Below are 24538 nucleotides of genomic sequence, written 5' to 3'. Positions count from 1 at the left end.
AGGTTACAGGCATATACTGTGACAAGAACTGTATGTTATTGGAGTTATTGTGATTCCATTGTAACGGCCACAAGCTTGGAAAGAGTCCCGGGACAGGGATTTCATCAGTGAAACCAATGCCTTGACCTAATGCTGTCATTTAACCTCCAGTGGAACTCCATGCTACTGTGATCACTTACAGATATTCATTTGTACTGAATGCTCCTCCTGCAAATAAAAGGGGGATACCTGTAAAGGGAGCATTTGACCTACTAACTAGAATTGGGATATAAGGATAAGCTTGTGTGAACACCTGTGCTTCTAGCAATCTAGAAACCATCAGCTAATCTACTGAGCCTCCTCTAGATGCAAAGACCAGTTTTATTGTTCCAGTATAGCCAGAGTGGACAATTAATATGTACTTCAAGGTATCCAGTCCAGAAGGCTGCTCATGAATGCAGACACACTTTTTAAAAAGCTAATTAAAAGCTCTTATGCTGAATGTATACAATCCAGTATCAAGAAAGCTGCAATCCTTAATCCGAGGAAGAGATTGGCAACTATCATTTCAGATGTGATGCAACATCACGAGTGACCTAAACTGCATTCCTTACTCTGTAGCTAACTCTGTGTTTTAGCTCCTCAGATTTTCCCTATTATCTTTTGTATAATTCTTTGAAAGCATAACCACTTATTTTCCTTACATTTAGTCCTCTTCCTGTTGCCCATCTGCCCTCTTTGGTATTTCTTCTGACCTAACTGCCCCTAGTCACACTCCCTCTTATCTATTGGCCACTCATCACTTGTCATTTCCACTTAATGCCCTTTTCCCTCCTCCCTGCCATTTCACTGACTTGCTGGCCCTCTATGGCCTGAGATTTAGGTTTAACATTCCACCTCAGCCTCTTTCTTCCATTTACATTCTTCACTGTGCTGCTGTTCAATGAGCACACGTTTAACTTTGACTCTTAGTTTTTCTGGTAAAGGCAGCAGTCCCCAACCTTTTTTGCGCCACAGACCGATTTAATGTCAGACAATATTTTCACGGACCGGCCTTTAAGGTGTCGCGGATAAATACAACAAAATAAAATAATACGACCGAGACAGAAACTGTAGTATTTTGTAAATATAGTCATAAACGTAAATTCACTGTGTTATTGTGTAACTTTATTAGCAGCGTCCTCCTGAAATATGCCAACAACATTGAGAGTAACATCCTCCTCTCTGCCCCTTAATAATGCTCTCTGGTCGCTATGGTAATGCGAAAATATTTCTTTCAAAATAAGACACAACTACAACACGGGAAAAGACCCAGGGAAACTGAGTTAATAATAAAAACCCTGAAAACCATCATTTTTACACCCGAGCCTCAACTCTCGTGGCCCGGTCCCAGTCCGTGGAGCAGAGGTTGGGGACCGCTGGGTTAGACCACACATTTTGACTTACAACACCATAAGCCTAAAACCATCCAACTTTAATTGAAAACCTCATGGCTCTCGGATACAATAGTTTAAAGACGCCAATATTTTCCAAAACAAAGCACTCCCTTAATTTTGCTTACCACCTATCCAGGCCAGTGAACAACGCTGTAGCCCTCATTTTTTATTAGGTCTTCAAACAGATTCAGTCAATACAGCTCATAAAGCACTTTGTGAGACTGGCAGAACATATCTGAGTGTATATTAAGCTATAGCCCAGATTTTGTGATATCAGATAGCATAATGTCATCTGAGCTCCAACTGAACACAGGAAACTCTTCTCATTCTACACAGGACCGTCCACTGGATATGTGCAAATCTCATGATCATCAGGCAACATATACAATACAATAACAAGCAGACAGTCTAGAAGCTGTCCATCTAAATAAAGGATAACAGCCAGTACGGTACAACCAGAAAGTACATCTTCAACGTCAGTGAGGGGAGTTTTGGAATATACATGCATTTGCTAACTAACTTATTCTGCAGCCATTAACAAACACCAGAATAAACACCCCGAGGCTGCTTTTATTGTTGCTGGCGACTTCAACCACACCAACTTAAAGACAGTCCTCCCCAGATTCCACCAACATGTCTCCTGCCACACCAGAGGAGACAAGACTTTAGACCATGTGTATTCCAACCTGGCTGGAGCCTACAAAGCAACACCCCTCCCCCACATTGGACAATCGGACCATCTCTCCCTGTTCCTCACACCTCGGTATTCACCACTCATCCAACGTGTGAAACCTGCTGTGAGGACAATTAAAGTGTGGCCAGAGGGGACAGACGCAGTGCTCCAGGACAGATTTAAAAACACAGACTGGAATATGTTCACCCACACAGACCTGGACCAGTACGCCTCATCTGTACTGGATTACATCTCCAAAACCACAGACAGTGTCACCACCCAGAAACGGATCACCATGTACCCCAACCAGAAGCCTTGGATGAACCGGGATGTTCGTCTCCTCCTGAAGGCCCGCAACACCGCCTTTAGGTCAGGAGATGCACACGCCTACAGCACAGCCAGGGCTAATCTAAAGAAGGGCATCAAAAAAGCCAAACACCATTACAAAAAGAAGGTAGAAGAACACTTCTCCATCTCCAACCCCTGACGCATGTGGCAAGGACTCCAGACCATAACAGACTACAGGACCACCAAACCCTCCCCCGCATCCTCTGATGTCTCCTTCCTCAACGAGCTCAACAACTTTTATGCTCGTTTTGAGCGAGGGAACCCCACAACCACAACCAAAGCAGACGTGACGCCAGACCACCAACCTCTGACTCTCTCCCCCACCGATGTAGGAGCGGTGCTGAGCAGGATCAATGTCCACAAGGCTGCAGGTCCCGATGGAATCCCCGGGCGTGTTCTCAGAGCGTGTTCTGGGGAGCTTGCAGGAGTGCTCACAGACATATTCAACCTGTCCTTGGCCCACGCTGTGGTACCGGCCTGCTTCAAATCCACCTCCATCGTCCCGATACCCAAAAACTCCAACCCATCTTGCCTCAATGATTACCGCCCAGTAGCACTCACCCCCATCATCACTAAGTGCTTAAGCAGCTGGTCCTAGCACACTTCAAATCCTGTCTCCCCCCCACCCTGGACCCCCACCAATTCGCATACCACCAGAACAGGAGCACAGAGGATGCAGTCTCCATCGCACTGCACTCTGTCCTCTCACACCTGGACAACAACAACACCTACGCCAGAATGCTGTTTATAGACTTCAGTTCAGCATCAATACAATCCACCCCTCACAACTCATCAGGAAACTGACAGACCTGGGCATCAGTTCCCTCATCTGCAAATGGTTACTGGACTTCCTGACCAACCGCCCCCAACATGTCCGGCTGGATAACCGCTGCTCATCTACCATCACAATGAACACCGGTGTACCACAAGGCTGTGTGATGAGCCCTTTCCTCTACTCCCTCTTCACCCACGACTGCAGACCTGCTGATGGTTCCAACACCATCATTAAGTTTGCAGATGACACCACGGTGATTGGCCTCATCAGTGACAACGATGAGGCCGCCTACAGGGAGGAGGTGGATCGTCTGGCTGAGTGGTGCAACAGAAACAACCTGCTGCTTAACACCGAGAAGACCAAGGAGCTCATCGTGGACTACAGGAGGAATGCTGACCCACATCCACCCATCCACATTAAGGGGACGGCTGTGGAGCGTGTGAGCAGCTTCAAGTTCCTGGGAGTCCACATCTCCAAGGATCTCACCTGGACGACCAACTGCTCCAAGCTGGTCAAGAAGGCTCACCAGCGCCTCTTCTTCTTGAGGACTCTGAGGAAGAACCACCTGTCCTCAGACATCCTGGTGAACTTCTATCGTTGCACCATCGAGAGCATCCTGACCAACTGTATTACAGTCTCTTACGGGAACTGCTCTGCCTCGGACCGGAAGGCGTTGCAGAGGGTCGTGAAAACTGCCCAGCGCATCGCCGGAGCACCACTTCCTGCCATAAAAGACATCTACAGGAAGCGGTGTCTGAAAAGGGCTGGGAAAATCATCAAAGACCCCAGTCACCCATCACATGGACTCTTCACCCTCCTGCCCTCTGGGAGGCGCTACAGGAGCCTCCGGACTAAGACCACCAGGTACCGGAACAGCTTCTTCCCCACAGCTGTCAGACTCCTGAACTCTGCCTCCTGACATCTGACCCACGTTAACACATGGACTGAACATACACACACCCCAATGGACAACTGTACCCTCAAACACACAATAATAACATGGACTGAACCACCACTCACAACCACCAGCACTTTATATAGCCTCTGTAGGAATTATCCACATATCTCACTTATCTTAACTGCACTACTGTATAGCTCTGTGTAAATAATCATTCTGTACATTCGATAATCTTTAATCCTACAACTGTTTACAACTTGCATAGTTCCCATTTCTGTATAACTGTATATCTCAGATTTCTGTAAAGTTATTTATCTCATATTCTGTATAGTTTTTCATATTTATATCCTGTTCATGTCACGGTTCTGGGTCCGTTGGACCCAGTATTTTGAGTTTATTGTGTTTTGATTTAAGTTTGCATCAGGGATTGTGTTCTTGTTCTCTTGTCGTGTTATGGTAATGTTTATGTCTATTATTAGAGTTCCATGTTTCTGTTTATGTGGGTTTAGTTTCATATGTCATTTCAAGTCTGTCTCTGTCTAGTCTGTGTCTTAGTAAAGTGTGTTTTGTTTCCTGTTTTATTGTGAAGGTCTGCGTCTCATGTGAGTGTGTTCAGTTTTACCTTTGTCTCGTCTTGTTGATTATTCCCAGCTGTGTCCACCACCTGTGTGTAATTCCCCTGTGGTTCTCTGTATATTTAAGTCATGTCTTCCGTCATTGTTGTTGCTGGTCCGTCTGTGTTTCCACCCTGCCTCATCTGTGTGTTTCCCTGCAGTCAACCATCATCTGTTTCCGCCCGCTCTCATTCAGGTTTGTGCTTTGTTTCCCAGTATAGTTTAGTTCTCCGTGTTGCCGTTTGCCTCTCCTTTTGTGTTCAATAAATCACCTTTTACACCTTCACGACTGCCTGCGTGTGGATCCTCCTTTTCCTCCTCCGCACGGCTCCTCTCACTCGCCGTGACAGTTCATATCCTGTACATAGCTTGTACTCACTACAGCCTGTACATACTTATAGTTATAGAATATTCACAACATACTTCATACTGTGTACATTATAACATACCATAATAGACCCATTTCTGTAATATACTCACATATCTATATTATTGCTAATATATATTGTAATATATCTATATCACTAAAGCACTTCTGGATGGATGCAAACTGCATTTCGTTGCCCTGTGCATGTGCAATGACAATAAAGTTGAATTCTATTCTATTATTTACTACATTTATTTAAATCCAGTAACCTACAGCAGAGGTTTCTAACTTTTGTCATCCAAGTTCCCACACAGATGGACTTGAGTGGCCTTTTATCCTTAAAAAAACCCATTATTTGATCTAATTTAAAATGCATTTTAAAACTCTTTTTAAACATGATCTTAGCAGTAAATCTACAGATTAAGCCAATGAATAGCTATCTGTTACTTTCAGCTTTTTTTCCTACCTATTCATTTCCAAACCCCTTTTAGTCTGCCTCTCAGTACTAGTGTACTTCTGTGCCTGGTTGGGAATCGCTTCCCTCCACACAAAAAGATGCCTATCATTCTGGACATCACGCTGCTTTTGGACATTCAGGTCACTGTCTGGTTCATGTCGTCTCATCATACAAACAAAGACTGAAATCTGCTTAACCTGTGTATAAAACACTGATAAGATGGACCAACAAGGCAAAGAAGGAACTTCAAGTTTGCTTTGACTACACAGACTAGGTCGTCTTTGATCCTGCAGCCACTGACCCCTATGAGGTGACTGACACCGTGACCTTACATATCAGCTTTCGTGAGGATGTGTGCATTCTCACTACAATGAGACGTGTCTACCACAGTGACAAGCTATGGTCTCCTGACCTGAAGGTCATCCATGAGGTCAGGGAAGAGGCCCACAGAAGACAATGCAATCTGAGCAGCTACGCAAAGCTCCTGTGCCAAGCCATAAAACTGGAAAACAGCTAGACTGAAGCATTTTTGACAACTGGTCAAAACTGTCCTTTTCTAACATTTAAATTAGTCACTGACCTCAGAGCGTTTTACGACAGGTTTGATATGTCCATCCAAAGATAAAGATGCAGCAAACATTAAGCTGTAACACACTTTCAAACATCTGGAGTCTCCAACAGACTCAATTAGCACAGCTGCCCTCCACATCTGCTTCCTCTTTACAGTATTTTTACCCCATACAAGACTCTGTACAGCTTCTGAAGTTGACCAGTGACAGCGTGTCTTTCAACAAGGCAGCGTATAGTAAGATAACATCAAAAGACAAATGAGAGACTAGTTAGAGAAATAATAAGAAAGATGCCAGAGAGAGTTCAGACTGTGATGATGAAAATAGTCATGGCAGTTATTGACTTTCAAGCTCGTTGGTCTCTGTTTTATATGGTGTTTACACGTGTTTGCCAAAGTTTCAATAAATCGCTGCACCTATTTCCCATTTTCCTAGCTAAACATAAAAAGAGGGGTTGCTCAACACTTTTGCACAGTGCTGTAGACCAGGGGTGTCCAACTCCAGGCCGCGAGGGCCAGTGTCCTGCAGGTTTTAGATATCACCCTGGGTCAACACACCTGAATCAAAGGATTACTTCATTACCAGGCCTCTGGAGAACTTCAAGACATGTTGAGGAGGTAATTTAGCCAATTAAATCAGCTGTGTCGGATCATGGACACATCTAAAACCTGCAGGACACCAGCCCGCGAGGCCTGGAGTTCGACACCTGTGCTGTAGACCATCTGGAGATTTAGTAGACTTAATTTGAGGAAGTTAAAGTTAACTTTAAAAATCAACTATTAACAGTTACAAACATAAAAAAAATCTACAATACTGCACTAAAGAGCCTCATTTCAGGTATTTCATTCACAAAATTATTCCTTTACAAAAGAATAACATTGCTCTGAGATCTGTGACACAAGTTAAGTTATTCTGCATGAGAGAAAGGAGAAAACATCCCTGGTCCACAACCTCCCTTTGTCAATTTTATTACATTAATATAATAGATTATATTCAGGGATAGAACCAGGTGTAGTGTTGCAGTGATAAGATCACACAGCTCACTGTGGTTTCCCATTTGGTCCTTAATGTTTCCTTTTACAGGACTAGATTAGTGTTTCCACTGCATATGGCATGTAATGAATCACTAATCACGCCTTTAAAAGTTTGTTGATTTTACCCCAAAATATGGATTTAATTGTTCCCATCCCACCCCCACATGCTGTACTTGTATTGTGCTTTATTAAATAGCTCAGGGTAAAGACCTGTTATAATCAGTGTCTCCAGCTCATCTCAGCAGGGCACTGAACATGCCAACTGACATTGTGAATACCATTATGGCAGGGTTGTCCAACTCCAGGATTCGCGGGCTGGTGTCCTGCAGGTTTTAGATGTGTCCTTGATCCATCACAGCAGATATAACGGCTAAATTGCCTCCTTAACATGTCTTGAAGTTCTCCAGAGGCCTGGTAATGAAGTAATCCTTTGATTCAGGCATGTTGACCCAGGGTGATATCTAAAACCTGCAGGACACTGCCCCTCGAGGCCTGGAGTTGGACACCCCTGTATTATGGTATTTTGTGAGAAAAGAAGCAAGAAGTGCTTGCCTCTGCTCCTCACATAGATAAGATTTGTTAATTTGTCTATTTTCAGGGGAAAAAATAGATTATTGATGTTATAGAAAACACAGCTCCAAAAAGACCGCTCTGGGTATACATTTTTACAATTAAATGAATTGATCCATAGGAAAACCACTTCATTATCAGTGTTATTCATTGTTCAGCTCCTCAAGTTTGTCTCAAGAGTACCTGTACCTACCTAATTGTGCAGCTAAAAAAGGGGTTTTCAGCGACTGACAGAGATGTGAACAGGGCCAACTGTCTTGTCAGCCTCGTCCTTCGTTTCTGTCAAAAACATGTACAATTCTTGGAGACATGAACTTATTTACATTAATCTGAAGGTTAAAAATGTCAGCTTAATGTCTAAATAGGCACAATGGCAACTATTGTAAGCAATCCTAATAGATTAATGAATGTTTGGATATTTCTTGTGATGGCCCTTAAAGCAATAACACAAACTGAATGTTTCAGAAAGCAAACCGGCCTCATACATTACATCACCTGATGTACAGTCTAATGTCATACTCACCACATCTTTCTCCATCACTGTTGTCTGAATGAAGCTGTGAAAGAAATTAAGGTAAAGGGACCTGTCTAAATGCTGTCACTTTAACAAATTCCTGAACACACCAGTAGTACAGATACTATATTGCATTTAGAACAACTGGTAAAAATAACCTCAATGATTGTGTATATTGTGTTTGTAAAGGGATGTCCAACCTGTCTCCAGCTGAGTCGTGTGTCACCAGCAGACAGGTTAGAGCAGCATTCACACAGGTCACTGTCTCCCTCTGTCGTACGCTGGCTGAACAAAAGACACATGCTGACCTTTAGATGGGAAACTACACCTTTAACAGTACATCTCTCATCAGTGGATGTGACCTGAGATGAAACTGACAAGTATGAAGATATGAAACTGCAATGTTTAAAATTTTAGAAGCCTAAACTGAAGGTGGGCCTGTGAAAGAAGCAGGTTTTTTTCAAGCTTGCTATGTAAGCTTTGTTTCAAAGTGGCCATAAGATGGCAGCTGATGAACATCTTTAAACAGAAACATTAATTAAGCACACTAGTCCAATATTTAATTCAACAATATTACAGTTCTTCCCTAACGTTTTCTACACAGGCAGTAATTTAACCTTTTTTGTAATTTAACCTCTGTACACCACCTCAGTGGATTTTGAATCAAACACTAAAGATGTGACTGAAGTGCAGACTTCAGACTGACTGACGGGTACAGTTTCAAGACCACTGATGATGCGTTCTATACTTCAGGATTTTTATTCACATATTAAATAGAAACCTTATATTTAAATCTATGTTAGTTTGTACTGTTAATGTTCAGCCTCTGATGCGGGTTTGTGTATAAAAATCCCTAGAAATATACACCTTTATAAAACCCTTTGAAGTGCACAAAGTCTGCACTTCAGTCAAATATTGACTGACTAAATCCACCATGGTGTCGTACAGACACAAAAAAAATACAAAAACTGCCAATTGTCCAACAAATTATAGAACGAGATGAGTTAAAGTCATTTATGGTAGAATGTAGATGGAAAGTCTGGCAGTAAACTGTCCATAAGACATGTGTAATGCAGGAGGACTGTATCAGACTTGGACATGATGTGTTTTGTGTTCTATTCACAAATGACTACAACTGTATTGACTTTTTTCTTATAGTCAAAAGAAAATACTCAGCCCTGATTTGTGATAAATCTGTAGCCTTGCAAGGAGAGAGGGTCAGGCTTCAATGTAGCTACGCAAGAGTCGACATATACAGTGACAGGAGGGTGCATCAGGGCCTCCACTCTGGCTTCTAAAAGCACTGCTTCCCCCTGCTGATACACTGTGGAACTACACTGAGAGGTGCACACATCTGTGGAACAAGTTTTCTTTCCAGTGCCTGCTTCATTTAGACTCCACATACAAACAATATCGCCAAACTAGAGAATGAATAAGACTTCAGTTTAACCTGCCAAGATATGAAGGGAGAACTGCTGCAGTCCAAAGACACTGACCGTGGATGTCATTGGTTCCCAGGTTAGGCTTAGTGGTTCTCGACTTACTTTTTGCTTCCTGTATTCACACAAAAATTACACACAGGTTATGCCAGTGTTTGTCATCATATAAACACACAGGCGTTGAACTCAGTTTAATCTGGACAAGTTTCTTGTTACTGTTAACCGTTTGAACCCTTCAGACACCGCTTCCTTTGGTCTGCAGGAGCTTTCCTGGGACAAGTTTTCTCCAAGTTGAAAACACTGGGGACTGAACGTCTGTCCTGGGAAAACTGATGCTTCTCGGCTATTCTCACTTTGTTTTCGCCGCATCGCATTTGAAGTGCTTTAAAGAGTTTCTACATTATTTTTGGGGCAAAACGCAGATATACCAAAACTACGAAAATGTAGGCGACACCGGTGTGTTTTCCCTGGGTAGCCATTGCCAAAGAGAAAACCCAAGGCCTGAGAAATAAACGTGGTTGTACACAGGTGTACTGCGCCGTGCTCTCGCGCGCTGGACCGTGGATTCTACTTTCAAAGACTGTGGGGGGAAATACAAACATTTTTATTCACGCTATACTTAATAAAAAACAGGTGCTACATTAAGCAATTTTGTTTTGGTGACCTTTTTTTTCTTGTCAACACACTGCATCCTAATTCTATTTTATCAGTACACATATGTGGAAATATTCATTTCAAGATAACGATATTTTCGCACACTCGAATATTTGTTTGTTTAGTAGTAGTAGCAGTCGTAGCCTACAGTAATTTCACTTTCAAACGACTGAAACCGGTGACTTTTTGTGTTTAGAAACAAAATGAAACGAAAAGACCGAAAGGCTCTTGAGGGCATAACTGTGAGTGGAACCAATGTCAAGACGGAACTCAGTTACTCCTCTTAGTGTTCCGTAGGGATAGTTATTGTAGCTGTACTTAGTAAGCGTCGGATGTTTTGAAACTGCTGACGAGTGTTTGGATGTATGTGTTTGTAAAAAATAAAAAAGGACAGAAAAGAGGAAAAACATGGATAAAAAGTCCGTGCCAGCGCCGTCAGAGGAAGAGATTGACTGGGGAGGAAGTGGAGCAGGAGGGAGCAAAAATTTACAAAAGGACAAAACTTTATTGAAGAATGTGCACACTGGTCTTCCTAATCCACCTTCGGGTGCTATAAAATGTTCTCTAATAAAAGGAGACTATCTCTACTTCCACTATGGATGCGATGGACAGGATGACAGAGGCTGGGGATGTGGCTACAGGACCGTTCAAACGCTGTCTTCGTGGATTTGTCATAACTGCTCTCCGCCTAAGAACCACTGCAGGCCGGTACCAAGCCTCCCCGAAATCCAGCAAGCGTTGGTAACAATGGGGGACAAAACCGACTCCTTTTCAGGCTCCAGGGAGTGGATAGGAACATTTGAATGCTCTCTAGTCCTCGATCATTTCTACGATGTTCCCTGCAAAGTGGTGCATGTCAGAGGCGGAGGGGCCGAGCTGGAGCATGTCGCAGTGGCTGAGCTCCATCAGCACTTTGAGAAGCATAACTCTCCAGTGATGATGGGAGGAGACAGAGACAACTCCTCAAAGGGGGTATTGGGGGTGTGGACCGGGGATAAGGGGAGCTATTTGCTGGTTCTCGACCCGCATTACTATGGATGTGACCTGGACAGGACAGAGCTGCAGAGGAGAGGGTGGGTGGCATGGAAAAGAGTATCATCTCTGGATCAGTCTTCATTTTATAATCTGTGTCTGCCACAGACTGCAAGACTGCTAAATGTGTTTTAGACATTCAGTATGGTTGTTTCAAAATGAGCTGCAGTGCCATCCTGTGGTTAAACTCATTAAAGCTCTTGAAGAGCAGCAGTACCAATCGTATATGTTGGTTTTTGTTTTGTTTTTTTTATTAGAAATTTGAGGATCAGTTAATTTCTTGGTCAAAACAGTGTGTTTGGCTTCTCAAATGTCTTCATTTTGTGTTTTTGTGAAAAATATTTTTCAGTATTCTACAGGCCTGCATAGACCCTTGACAGCTGCTCATTTTTATTTCACATTTTGTGCACAAGATCATTTACTACAAATGCATGCGTCTCCTGATCATGCTGGATACACAAAGCCATCATAAACTGAGGAACATCTTGTGATCACCTACACATGATATGTGCTGGACAATGCTTCAATATGCACTGAGAAAGAGATCTGTACGCATGTAAACATATTAAATGAGACAAGCTTCATTTAGGCTCACTCAATTCTCCGTTTTATTCCTTCCATCATATAATTTAATTTGACATGACATCTGGGTTCCATTTATTTCTCGAGCTACATTTCTGCCAAGAGATCAAAAGATCACCTTTTATATCATTTATCTGATACACAATCTTTATAGAAAATCTGGAAGTTCTTGTCCACATCCATCCTCCCCTTGAGGAATTTCTCTAGGTTTTTGAGAGGAACCTCCACCATTTGGTTGTTGACACGATCATTTAGCCCATATGCACCAAAGACAGGGAACTTATAGCGCACAAAGTACGGCGCATTTTGGTCGAACTCGGTGCAGCAGTAGGCCGACCACATGTACTCGGGCACAGCTACCCGGTCCTGGTTGTTGCGACGGATCGTGTGTCCAGAAGTGGTGACCCCGGTGATCACAAAGGCTTTGCCGCGGCAGTAGTTGTTGAGGCGCTTTCGGACGATGTCTCGGTGTTCCGCCCAAGGACCCATGTTGAACTCCCTGATCTGAGGCACCACGTTCGTCAAGGTGTAGGTGGACGCCTTGTCTAGAGGGTCAGCCTGATGCTCATCGGGATTTAGTTGGCCGCGTTCATACTGAACCACATCGGCGTAGTCCTCCAGGACTGCCTGGGAGTCCTCAAAGTTCATGTGCATGTTTGCAGACTGGGGGAAGGGCTCCATGTTACTGCTGCTCTTTTCTGAGGCCAACTATGGAGAGAGAGAGAGAAAATAAAAAGCAAAGTAGTTTTACTCACAGTTTGCACACTCATTTTTTTCTGGGAATGGTGCAAAGACTCATGGGAATAGAGATGATATGATGGTATTGTTTGCTTGTGCGACTGTTTAAATAGACCAGTTGTCCAATAACTCAGTGGAAATGTGAATAAGCTCATATCTTGTCACACTTATACAAATATAGTAGACAAAACTCATGGTATGTGGGCAAAGAGTTGAAGTTATACTTTTAAAAAGATAATCTGTTTATGAAGATTAACCCCAACCTGACACACCAGATGGCTGCCTCTCCCTTAGCCTGTTTCTGTCGGAGGTTTCTTCCTGCTAAAAGGGAGTTTTTTTTCTTCCCACTGTCTCCAAGTGCTTGCTCTTCGTCTGATTGTTGGTCTTTACCTTACAGTATAAAGCAGCTTAAGGCAACTGTTATTTTGATTTGGCTCTATATAAATAAAACTGAATTAAAATAGGAAGACAAAAACAGTATAACAGCATCCAAAGGGTTGAGAGTCAGCTACTAAAGCTTACAATAAGCACAGCCATGAACTGTAAACTCTGTTGTAGTTTACACAAAGCACCGTTAAAAGTTGACAAATCTAGCTGCCAGTGCTTTTCTGCAATTAAACAGCCACTTCTTACAGAAAAGAAACGAACTTTTGTCATTTTTAGAGAAAAATGCCAAATTTGCATAAATGGTAATGGAAACACTATCTCAGTGAAATAGCACACAGAGCTAATAAAGCAGCTTATCTCAGCTTTACATTGTTTCTATTACAGTAGCATAGTTGCTGCAGTTCTTTAGCTGCTTGTTAAGAAACATCAGGTGATATTGCCTTTACACTTCCAAAAATGTCAAGAAATCTCCAATGACTGCATGTGAATAGATACAGAGTACTGTGAATATATGGTATATATAGTGTGAATAGTATTATGTCAGATATATAGCACACTGTATGGGCAAACATGCAAAATTGAGAATGAAACCAGGCTTCTGTTTTATTTGTTTCATCCTTGACTGAGCTCGCAAGCACTCTCACCTGAGGCTCGAACATCCAAGGGAAATCCACCTTCTTCTCCCCGTCTGACTTCTTGAATGTATAGGCTGAGTAGATGGGGACGTGTTTGTGTGAGTCGTACAGGGTGACATAGCGGGGTTTGTCCTCATACCGCTGGCAGATCTTCTTAAAGGAGTTGCTGAGGTATCCTCGTGGTGGTGTTCCCATAAAGAGAGAGTCCTTGCAGCGCTCCGCATGGTTGAAGTCTCCCACAACTCCTGCCTGGGACACTTCAAGCAATCCACACATTAGGAAGATCATGGCAGCTGCCGTTGCTAAGGCACAATTTGTAAATGTAGGTATCATCACTGCAGCTTTTTTTTCTCAGCAGCTCTCTTTTGTGTCTTTTTAGATGTGTCTTCTCTTGCTAATGTGTCTCTAATTCACCTGTGACACACCACTGCAATCTACTACTGCCTAACAAGTACAGCCTCTGTCCCAGCTCTATCACACCCCACATTTCCCTTCATGCCTCACCTGCACTTCAAGCGAGCAATTCTCTCATTGTAAAGGCTTTTCCATATATTCAAATTCCCACGAGTGTCGTAGCAGTAGTTATCAGTCACTGAGAGCATTTTATTACTGTAAAGTGCAGAGGACAAATGGCACTCACTTCAGACCTTCAATTCAAAAATAGCCTTTCTTCCATCGTCGGCCTTGTTGCAGTGAATGAAGCTGAAGTTTAATGAAAGAGTAGAAATGGGAAACTCATGTTTTAAAGCCAGTTTTTGTTTAAAGTGTAGAAGGAGTCTTGCATTGGAGAATTTCCACATATCAAGTTTAGATTTTTCATTTCAGCAGCAAATTAAAAAGCTCTATCCCATCATGAGCTGGTGCTGTAACTTAATATGCATATGACGTCTGATGACAGGTTTCAAATTGCCCAGAATATGTCAAAAACAAAAGTTCAGAGACAGTTTCATTCAGTGGTTTATTCCTGTGAAATATATGAGAAAGTTACATTTTGTTACATTGCAAGAGTGTTTAAAGTACAGTATGGCCCCTCCCCCACACCTTTCCAACACGTGAACAACCTACTAATGTAAATCCTCCCCTCCCCCCCCTCCTTGATAGCTGGCTATGCCTCTGCCTTCAAAGTAAAGGTTATGCAGAACAACAAAAAGTACACGTGATATCCAGTGTCAGCAGATTTTATGACCCGCTTGGAAGCTTTTGTTTTACCTGATGTAACGTGTCATATAAATTACCATGCACAGTAGAAAAAGCACAGGTGTAGATAACAAAAGAAATTCTGGTTGCAAATTTCATGGATACTGTTAGCGATAGCTCACTGTCACACTGTTATAATTTAGCTGGATGTTTTGTTGGCACATGATGGCACCTCATTTTACTTACAAACACCACAAAGATCAGTGACAAATTAAAGGAAAAATTAGTAACCTGTATATCTCTTTTATGGTTTGGATTCATCTGTCCTCTTTGAAGGGGCACTGCAAGTTAAAAGAAACTTTTCTATGATTGCAACATTTTATTCTGATGGGTGTGGTCTCCTCTATGATGACAGTGCCCCAATCCAGAGGGCATGAGGATTACTGAATGGTTTGATGGGTATCAATTTAAAGCAGTTCATAGATTATGGCCTCTGTAATAACAGGATTAAAACCCAATTGAATAATCACAGGACAAAAAATCATAAAAACACCAAATAATAAAGGGAATAAAAAAGATACAGGAACGTCTGTTGAGAGATTGATGTTCCAGAGACCAATGAGAAGGTACACTGGCACTCTTCTGGTAGGACTACTTTTTTTTGTCTTTCTTTAATTTGTCAAATGTTGAAATATCTCTAAATATTTTCCCTATGCAGTTTTCTCAGGTGCTTGTATGGAACAGTCGCCCACAAAGATCTGAAAGTTCTGGCTTACAAATTCTGTCTTCTTGAGAAACTCCTCCAGTTTCTGGACGGAGACTTCCACCATGTCATTGTTCTCATCCTCGTTGAGGCCATAGTAAGCAAAAGATGGGAATTTATAACGGTTCATAAAAGGTGTGTTGTGGTCATAGTCAACACAGCAATATGCTGACCACAGGTAGGTGGGAACTGCAATGCGGTTCATGTTTTCCCGGCGGATCATCTTGCCAGAGGTGGTGACCCCGGTGACAATGTGCGCCGTTCCACGACAGTAGTTGTTAAGCCTTTTGCGGATCATGTGTTCCTGTTTGTCCCAGATTAGGTTGTTGACTTCAGGCACCACGGGTACCACATTGGTGAGGGTGTAGGTAGCTGCTTTGTCGTCAGGTTCATTCTGATGCTCGTCCGGGTTGAGCGTGCCGCGCTCGTAAAGGATGGCATTTGTGTAATCGTCAAGAACAGCTTGGGCATCTTCAAAGTTCATGTGCACGTAACTCCGTGGAAAGGGCTGCATCTCGTCTGTTTCAGAGGATGTGGACAGCTGTGCAGAGAGACAGACCCACAGCAAATGAGGGCACGAGCATGACTGAATGCGATTACATGACTACGCAACAAATTCTTACGCACATTTCAAAGCAGTGAACTTTCTAGTTTTCTTTACCTGAGGTTCGTACATCCAAGGGACATCCATACATTTCTCCCCTTCTGAGCGTTTAAATATGTAGGCAGAGTAGATCGGTATATGGTCCACAGTGTTGTACAGAGTCACGTAGCGTGGCTTTTTGTTGTAGTACTGACAAATGAACTGGACGGAGTGGTGTTCCAGTCCTCTCGGTGGCGTTCCCATGTAGAGGAATTCTTTGCACTCTGGAGAAAGCTCTTTTTCCACTTTGCCTATCACTGCTAACATTATGCTGAAAAGTAGAAAAGCTGTCTGTGCCCAAGCTGCCATAGCTAGGAGGGATCCTGAAGCCACTCTGGTAACAAGTTAAAGCTGTTAAATAGTATGTTAGGTATATTTTTGAGCTCTGCTACAAATGACTGCGTGCGTCTTTATGCTCAGTAAAACAGCTCATACACATTTCCCACTCTGCTCTCTGTAATCTGGCCTCAGTATGCAAAGTAATGCCATCTTTATACCTTATCATATCCACCCACAGCTGGCGAAACAGGGACTATGGCCAATGGTGCCTCACACTGGTTAGAGTAATGTTATTTCTTTGAACACATCCTCCCAGATGGTCAAGCATTTATCAAAAACACAAAGCTATACTTGCAATTTTAAAGTGCCTTGGGTTTTTAAAGACCGTTGTGCGTCATTATGAACTTTATATTTGCTACCAATGAAGTGTATACTCTACTCTACTACTACTGATATCACTGACAAATGCAGAAAAAATACAAGTTAAGTATATCAGGGTTACATTAACGTACATTTTTGTGTGTGTACACTCATGTTGTTAAAAACCCACCATCTGCCTGTTCTGCACAGCCTCATTTTTAACAGGCACGGTCACATGTATACAGTGAGTGTATCCTTACAGCCATCCTTTTTTTCAAAGTAGTAACTATTAATCGCTGCATGTGATGCCTTTAAGGTACATGTGTAAGGTTTGGGTTTTTTTCTTTTTACAGAAACATGAGTTACACTCTCGCCTAAGGATGTAAATGCTGCAAGTACAGAATGCAGACTACTAAAATGACTACAATTGCTATGATATCAAGACTGTTATGACTGTTGGTAGCTGTAGAATTCCCACAGAGCTGCATAAACTTGCTAACAGCTATCTCAGCCCCACAGTTATTAATTCTAACTGCCTCAAAAATAATAACTTGCAGCACAACAACAGGGTAGTAACATGAAAGAACTTTTATTTGCAAAATTAAGAGATTACTAAAATAAAATACAGAATAAAATACATTATAAATAAAATACAGAATGATTGTGCCACAAAAGAGGCATATCCTGAGATATCATTAAAACCAGCTTATTTGTGTCCTCTGTAATGGACATTTGTTTTTGGTCTATAGCTTTTCACTCATTTGAGCTTGTCCTGATGTACTAAATAGAGGAAATCCTGGGCTTTCCATTGATATCTCATGTGTTTGGGTGGCCCCTTTTAGCTCCAAAGAGGAAGGAAATCACAAAAAAGTTCAAAGTTCTTCTCAGGAAGATATAACAAAATCAAATACGTGATTGTGACCAAATGCATATTTTCAACACTTTCCAGACATAGAAGCACTCATTTTTTCCAGCAGCAATATGTGACATGCTGTTTTCTATCTGCTGGTCATCCTGTGAAATGCAAAATAATGAAACATTTTTGGATAAAGACAGAATATAAGTTAAAGATACTCGTGGTTGCTCAGTTCTTATATATGGCTATAATTTTCTTTCCATGGAGGAATTTCTGAAAATTGTATTTTACTATATAAATAAGTGCACATTTGAGCTTTATTTCTTCAGCATTACCATATACAGCACAGGTCAGTAACAGTCAAATTCTTCTCCGTCACCTAGATCAAAAATGAGGTAGAATATTTAAGCACAATGTTTTAAATTTGGTTTGAACATCTGGACTCTGAAATTGAGCACTTTAGAGTTCATAATACAAATAGAGTCGAGGAGAACAATAGGTGGGATAAAGACAAAGATGTGGACAAATTACAAGTCAGGTCATTTTGGCTTGAATGTATTCAGTTTAAGTGCAGGAAATTTTAACAGCTATGGCAATTACCCCAGGAAGGATTTAATAAAGATGCCATTGGGTTCATAATTTGTTTCCATAAAGGCAAGATTAATAAATTGTAACAATTCAATGGCTCTATTCCTTTCTAACTGAATTATACTTTAATTTATTCAATAACATGTGAAGCAGGATTGCTCAACACTGTAAAGTTGGCTTAGTCTTGTTTTTGCAATAGATGCATTTCAACATTCCTGCATTACTCTGCATCCTGTTAAAAAGTCTGCAACTTTTTTTCATGTGTGAAACCCTTTTTTATTGCCAGTGTGTGAAACAGACTGCAATGTGACTTTAAAATATACTGTTTGTTAATTTCTGTGTTGCCTCTAAGAGCCTGTGAGTGAGACAAGGACATGACTATTATGGTCACAATGCCTCTCCTCAGCTCCCAAAGATAGCACTGACCAGCTTTAGCTAAGTATAGCATACAAATGGACTCAAAATAGAAAACCTTAGCAAGCAAGCAAATTAGCATTAGCCAGCGAGCTGCCAGTTTCTCCATAAAAGTAGGGTAAGCTAACACTAGCCAGAAAGCTAATGGCTAGTTTTATCTAATGAAGCCTGTCTATCTGTAGGACAAAAACAGCAGAGAAAGCAGGACAGACTTCAAGTCAATTATAAAGTTTTTCTAAAACCAAGTCATCTTTCTTAAAACACCTCTGGGTAGTTGTTTGGGCTTTTAATTTGATTCATTAATTGCTAAACATTAACTTTAACAAAATAATTGTCAGATTTTTTTAAGTGGTTAAAAACACTGAAGAATATTTTTTAGAAAACATGTTTTCCTTTTATTCAGGTTTTCTCTGAGCTGGCTCATGTTAGCTAACACTAGCTTGGCTACTAACTGCAAGCTAGCTTTTGACAAAATACTGTTTTTCATGTAGAAGATCAACTATGAAAATTCCATCATACTAAAACATTGGTAAGGTCTCTCTTCTTCTTTAAGGGATTTTCTGCCACACATCCCTTGTAGAATATGGCTATGTCACTGTCTATGTCAGTCTGGCTCCTTAAGAATGTCTCCAGAGTCTTTAGAGGTACCTCGACTACACTAAATCCAGCCTGTTCATTCAGTGCATAGCCGCCGTAGCTAGGGAACATAAACCTCACTTCATATGGTGAGTTATGATCAAACTGTGGACAGCAGTATGCCAGCCATAAGTGTTTTGGAATGATGAGACGGTCCCTGTTATTACGCTGAATGGCAGCCCCTGAAACAGTCACCCCTGTCACTACAAAAGATTTGCCGTGGCAGAAATTGTTGAGACGTCGGCGAACGATGTCTAAGTATGGGTTCCAAGAGGTTTCCAGGAAATCTGTGATCAGTGGAACTATGTTGGTCAGGGTGTAAGTGGAGGATTTGTCATCTGGTTCTGCTTGGTGCAAGTCAGGGTTTAGTGGGCCACGTCGATATCCTACGGCATCCGTGTAGTCCTCTAAAACAAGCTGGCTGTCCTCGATCAGAGGGGGAGTCTTTTCACTCAGGGGAAGTGCCTTCATGTTACTACTCTCATCATTTGAAAGCAGCTGTAAGAAGAGGAAGTAAAAGAAACATGACATTTAGCAATTTTAAAGTCCTCAATCCACAGGGCAAAACACTTAAATAAGAGCAGTAAAGCCTGGAAGCATCTTAATCTAAGGCAGGTATTACACATCATATTTCACAGCCTGATTGTTTGTTCACATGACAGTTAAAAAAAATATAGGTGTCAGATTCTTAATCCTGTGTTGCCAGATTCAGGTCAGCTTAAAAAAAAGAGCCAGATCCAGGAGGTCAGATGTACCTTACCATAACCCAACCAACCCTATTCTGGATGCCGAAACTGAACACACACACATCTCTCACACTAAAATATAATTGGAAAGCTGGTTGGCAGGGATACCAAAGTAATTATGGTTTATAATGACTCACATCAAATGAGCTAGAAAAAATAACTTGCCTTAAGTGTGCTATGGATGAATACAGTGAATGTGCTACAGAAGAAATGTTGAAGATAGACATTGATTTTAAAGATGTTATAACATTAATATCAATGTTTTCTTTCACTAAAGTGATGAATAAGAATATGTATCAACATTCCAAGCTAGTCTTTTAAGTTATTAAATCATCATGATTGAGCGATTATTTCAACAGTACAATGCTGTCAAAGCTTAAAACACTCACAATATTGAGATATGTGCTTATTCAGACTTAGTGAAAACAGATGAAATATGGTGATTTATGTGAAATCAATATGTAGCAAGGAGCAACAATTAGTCAAATTCAGCGCCAGAAGGTATTTCTTTTAGCCTTGAGTCCAAGGCTGAACCAGAGCCAGAATACACCAAGCTTTAGCACTTGAGGCAATTTATTTCTTCTGGCCCATTGGATATGAGTCATTATAAACCAAACCTACTTTGGTAACCTAAGAGGCTCTGTTAATCAGCTTTCTTAGAATACATATTTAGCCAACACAAACAAGCTTCGACTTTAACTCTCATCTTTCAAACTGCCAAACTGTGTCTTTAAAATAGAGGTGTGTTTGAGGGCATGTCTGGGTGATTAACAGCTTATACTGTGCTGTTGGGTCTTTGGTAACAAGCACCAGACTGATTTGAAGTAAAATTAACTCATGTAAACTAAAGTAACTCTGGGAAAAAAATATAAAAATTCTAGTACCCGGTATATGCACTGTTCTTGTATAGATTAGATTTTTTAAACAAAATGTTATCATGCCCCAAAACATGTAACATCTCTTCAAAAAGTGGCAAGTTATAGCTACTGTGCTGCTCTGAGGCTCTACCTGAGGCTCATACATCCAGGGGGTGTCCATCCTCCTCTTCCCGTCAGACTTCTTAAAGATGTAGGCCGAGTAGAGGGGGAGATGGCGACTGCTGTCATACAGTGTGGCGTAGCGAAGTTTGTCTGCATATTTCTGGCAGATCCACTTGAGGCTTGTTCCTCTGATCCCTGCAGGCGGGGTCTGCATGTAGAAGAATTGGCTGCACTCTTTGAAGCTCTTGGACACAGTGGCGCTCACCAGGTGGGACGCCATCAGCAGGGTGATGGGGAATAAAGACGTGAAAAACAGATGCATCCTCACACAGCTGGAGTTGCCTGAAGAAAATATAACTGGGTTATTTCTTTATCGGGTCTGACATGTTTGCTATGGCTGTTGCGCACCAATAAAAGACCGAGAGACTCAGACTCCATACTCCGGTTCGGCTTAACGTGTCATCCTGTATCAGCATTTCCTTCAGCAGGCTAGTACAATGACAGCTGGACAGAGACGTTCTATGCAAAGCAGCAGTGGCTCAGGTTGGCCTGGTTGGCTGGATACCTCACTTATCTGGTTTAGTCATGCAAGTCTGCACCTTTCTACCTTTCTAAAAATTACATCACCATGTTCACTCTATAGGCTAGGCTTCCTACACCCGTGTGTTGTTGTAACTTTATATTTTCTATATTTCATGCAGCACATGGTCTTATCAGTATGCACTATGTAAAAATGTAAACTCCAAAGATACTGGACAACCTGGATGGATGATATGGATGTTGTACAATATAAAACGTTGGGGTGTTGTAAATGTAACTCAAAGCAGGACACAATGATTTACAAGTTACTTCCTCTTGAGTTTGCAACTAGTCATAGTAATGTACTTCTCTGACTTTACTTTATAATTTGTGTTATCGCAGTTCGTTTCTAAATTAGGATTCCTTAATATTAGAAATTTCCATTATCATGCTCCTGCACTGGTCGTCTCCTGTGGCCTAACACTTCTCTGAATCGAGGATGGGCTGGATTCATTTGAGCTCCTGAAGTCCTGTTCTTCTGTCAGTATTTAAGGACCAGCTCCACCACCAGATTGTCGTCTTCACTAGAGTGGTGATCCATCTCCTTGATGACCTTTGCATTCTCCAAGCACTGATGTCCTCTTTTTCTCAAATTCCTGTGACTCTCATGTGGCGGAAGAACAAACCATCTGCAAGATGCAATCACATCTCACCGTCAAGCTGGTCCATGTTTTCAGGAAATCCTTGCTTAAACACTCACCTCAGCAGCTGACTTGCCTGCCCATCCTCCAACAATTAGGAAAGCCTGCAGAGATCGGATCAGTGGCCCTACCCATAGTAAGCATCCTCACCACCTTCTGACACCTTTCATAAACAGCTCAGCATCAGATTCTGTCCGGACTGACTTTCTTTTCCTCTGTCCTAGGGTAATTCTACCAAGTAGCTGGCTCCATTCCCGTGGATCCGCAGTTCCTCTGTTTTTGCTCAATGCTCTACGACATTAAAGCCCCTTAACAGTCAAATACTCACTCTTGGGTCTTGCTTCAGAGTCTGTTGGTAATGGCTTTAAACGCCTTGACAAAAATCTCCGTAGCCAACAAACATAAAAACTCAATTTAATGTTTTGAAGTAAAAATTAATTCCTGGACTGTTAAAAACAACGGATTATATTTTACAGTGTTCTGTCTTCTGAGATTAAACACTATGTCTATATTAAATATACATATGCAGCATGTGAGGTGATGTAAAAGTGTAAATAACGCAACAAAATATCTAATTAACAATTGAATCACTTCCTGTCTGTAAAAAAAAAATCTGAAGAATGAAATAATGTAATGTTTGGTTAGTAAAAATATCACTTTACATTGTACCACAGTGTTCTACTCTTACTTCCAGCTAATGTAACAATAACCTTTTCAGAAATGCTGAAATGGTCCAACTGAGAATAATAAACTCAGCCGGCTTCTTCCTGCACCTTTCATTCACAGCATCTCAAACAGTGCTGCTGGCTGTGTGCCACGAGGCCCACTTTCCTGCTTCACTAGCCAAGCTGAACGCTGCAAGAACAGCACCTGGGACCAGGCTAGCTGGACATGGCTTTGATGTGATTTTTGTGAAGCATAAGTGAGCCCATGTAACTGACATGAACATCTGGCAGCCTTCACAAAATCCTTCATAGGGGGAAACTCCAGAGGTGTTAGTGCGGTTGCAGAGAACTGGGTACGCCTGAACCCAGACATGAGCAATCATTCTGCATGAATCCAGTGTGGAATTCATAGGACGATGTAAAACCATGACAAGCTGGGACATGACCTGAAGACCAGAAAGACGTTAAGAATGAACTCTATCAAGACTGGTGATATTAAAGGTTGGGCACTTCAAAAAACAATTACGTTTCTGCAGACAGTTTGAGCAGAGGTTCAATAATGTGGTGGTAGTATAACTAAATTCCTCTGCTTAATCAAAGCCTTCAGAAACTTTAAGAAAAGGTTGAGAGGCAAACAATATACCACCATCTACAGCTGCAACATCCCCTACCAGCTGACTGGTAGAGGGTCCACTGTCTCTGTCAAGGGGGCCAGTGCCCACATGTTTTCCCAAACTGATGGTGTTATTAACCATCTGAACATTGTCCAATATGTGCTTCATTTGATTAACATTGAGTTGAAAACTATTTACTTTGCAATATATGGCATATTGGAATAAAATATTAGAGAATCCACCTCAAGAAAAGCTGATATTGTTTCAGTTTGTTTTTTAAACAAACTGAAGGTAATCCACATTCCATATTGAAATTTGCAACTAAGTGTTTTGATGACACTGAGATAATATGAGAAAATATTTATATGCAATGAAATTAGTCATCTTCAACCTGTTTTCTTTCCGCTGTCATACAACAATTAGAAGTTGTAAGATTTTTTTGTGCAAAATTATCATACATACTATTGTAACTATTATTCGTTTTTAGTTTTTAATAAACTACATTTCTGAAATTTACTTTACCAGCAACTGAAGAGGGCAGGACTGCTACTTTCATCTTCATTAATCCCCATTTAAACCATCCGGTTGTGTGCACACTTGTGCTGCTGTGCATTTAACAGCACCCTCTAACGACTAACTCCCACAACTACCGCCAGAAAAGCATTGCGCATGCTCAGTAAGTGTTTGCTGCCAGCACTGCGAGGCATACAATTCACTGTTGAAACAATATTTAACTGTGCTTTTACGCTCAACGCTACTGACAGCAGCGTTTGTGAATGCAAGTTGAATGGAAGTTAATTTCATTGCTATTCTGTGACTGTTGCCTCGCGAGTTTGCATTGCTCTGGCTGTGTTGTGCATTTAATACAATTGCGTGCTAACAAATGCTTTCGCTCGCCAGCTTACTGGCTAAATAACCCTTCCGGACGTTCTGCCT

The 24538-nt window shown here is 41.5% G+C and overlaps 4 protein-coding genes and 1 pseudogene across 4 annotated transcripts; 1 reads left to right on the top strand and 4 right to left on the bottom strand.

Moving 5' to 3' along the window:
- Positions 1-9244: 9244 nt before the first annotated feature.
- On the bottom strand, positions 9245-10047 carry LOC146636795 (zona pellucida sperm-binding protein 3-like; annotated as a pseudogene).
- A 620-nt stretch (positions 10048-10667) lies between these two features.
- Positions 10668-11494, top strand: ufsp1 (UFM1-specific peptidase 1). The gene has a single exon (XM_085351058.1). The coding sequence runs from the start codon at positions 10736-10738 to the stop codon at positions 11492-11494; it is 759 nt and encodes a 252-aa protein (XP_085207184.1). The 5' UTR covers positions 10668-10735.
- A 573-nt stretch (positions 11495-12067) lies between these two features.
- On the bottom strand, positions 12068-14034 carry LOC146636793 (endonuclease domain-containing 1 protein). The gene is made up of 2 exons (XM_085351056.1): positions 13711-14034; positions 12068-12649 (listed from the first exon to the last, which is right to left on the bottom strand). The coding sequence occupies exons 1-2, from the start codon at positions 14032-14034 to the stop codon at positions 12068-12070; spliced, it is 906 nt and encodes a 301-aa protein (XP_085207182.1).
- Positions 14035-15548: 1514 nt separating this feature from the next.
- LOC146636792 (endonuclease domain-containing 1 protein-like) lies at positions 15549-16553 on the bottom strand. The gene is made up of 2 exons (XM_085350371.1): positions 16263-16553; positions 15549-16142 (listed from the first exon to the last, which is right to left on the bottom strand). Exons 1-2 carry the CDS (start codon positions 16551-16553, stop codon positions 15549-15551), a joined length of 885 nt encoding a protein of 294 aa, XP_085206497.1.
- Positions 16554-19254: 2701 nt separating this feature from the next.
- LOC146636791 (endonuclease domain-containing 1 protein-like) lies at positions 19255-24215 on the bottom strand. Its single transcript, XM_085351055.1, has 3 exons — positions 24125-24215; positions 21132-21445; positions 19255-19875 (listed from the first exon to the last, which is right to left on the bottom strand). Exons 1-3 carry the CDS (start codon positions 24213-24215, stop codon positions 19255-19257), a joined length of 1026 nt encoding a protein of 341 aa, XP_085207181.1.
- Positions 24216-24538: the final 323 nt, after the last annotated feature.

The sequence above is a fragment of the Diplotaxodon limnothrissa genome, linkage group LG3 (genome assembly GCF_057381915.1).
Source record: "Diplotaxodon limnothrissa isolate DT_005_m linkage group LG3, D_limnothrissa_male_GT1.1, whole genome shotgun sequence".
Classification (NCBI taxonomy): domain Eukaryota; kingdom Metazoa; phylum Chordata; class Actinopteri; order Cichliformes; family Cichlidae; genus Diplotaxodon; species Diplotaxodon limnothrissa.
Note: the sequence above shows the minus strand (reverse complement) of the source record. Positions and strands in the feature narration are given on the sequence as shown.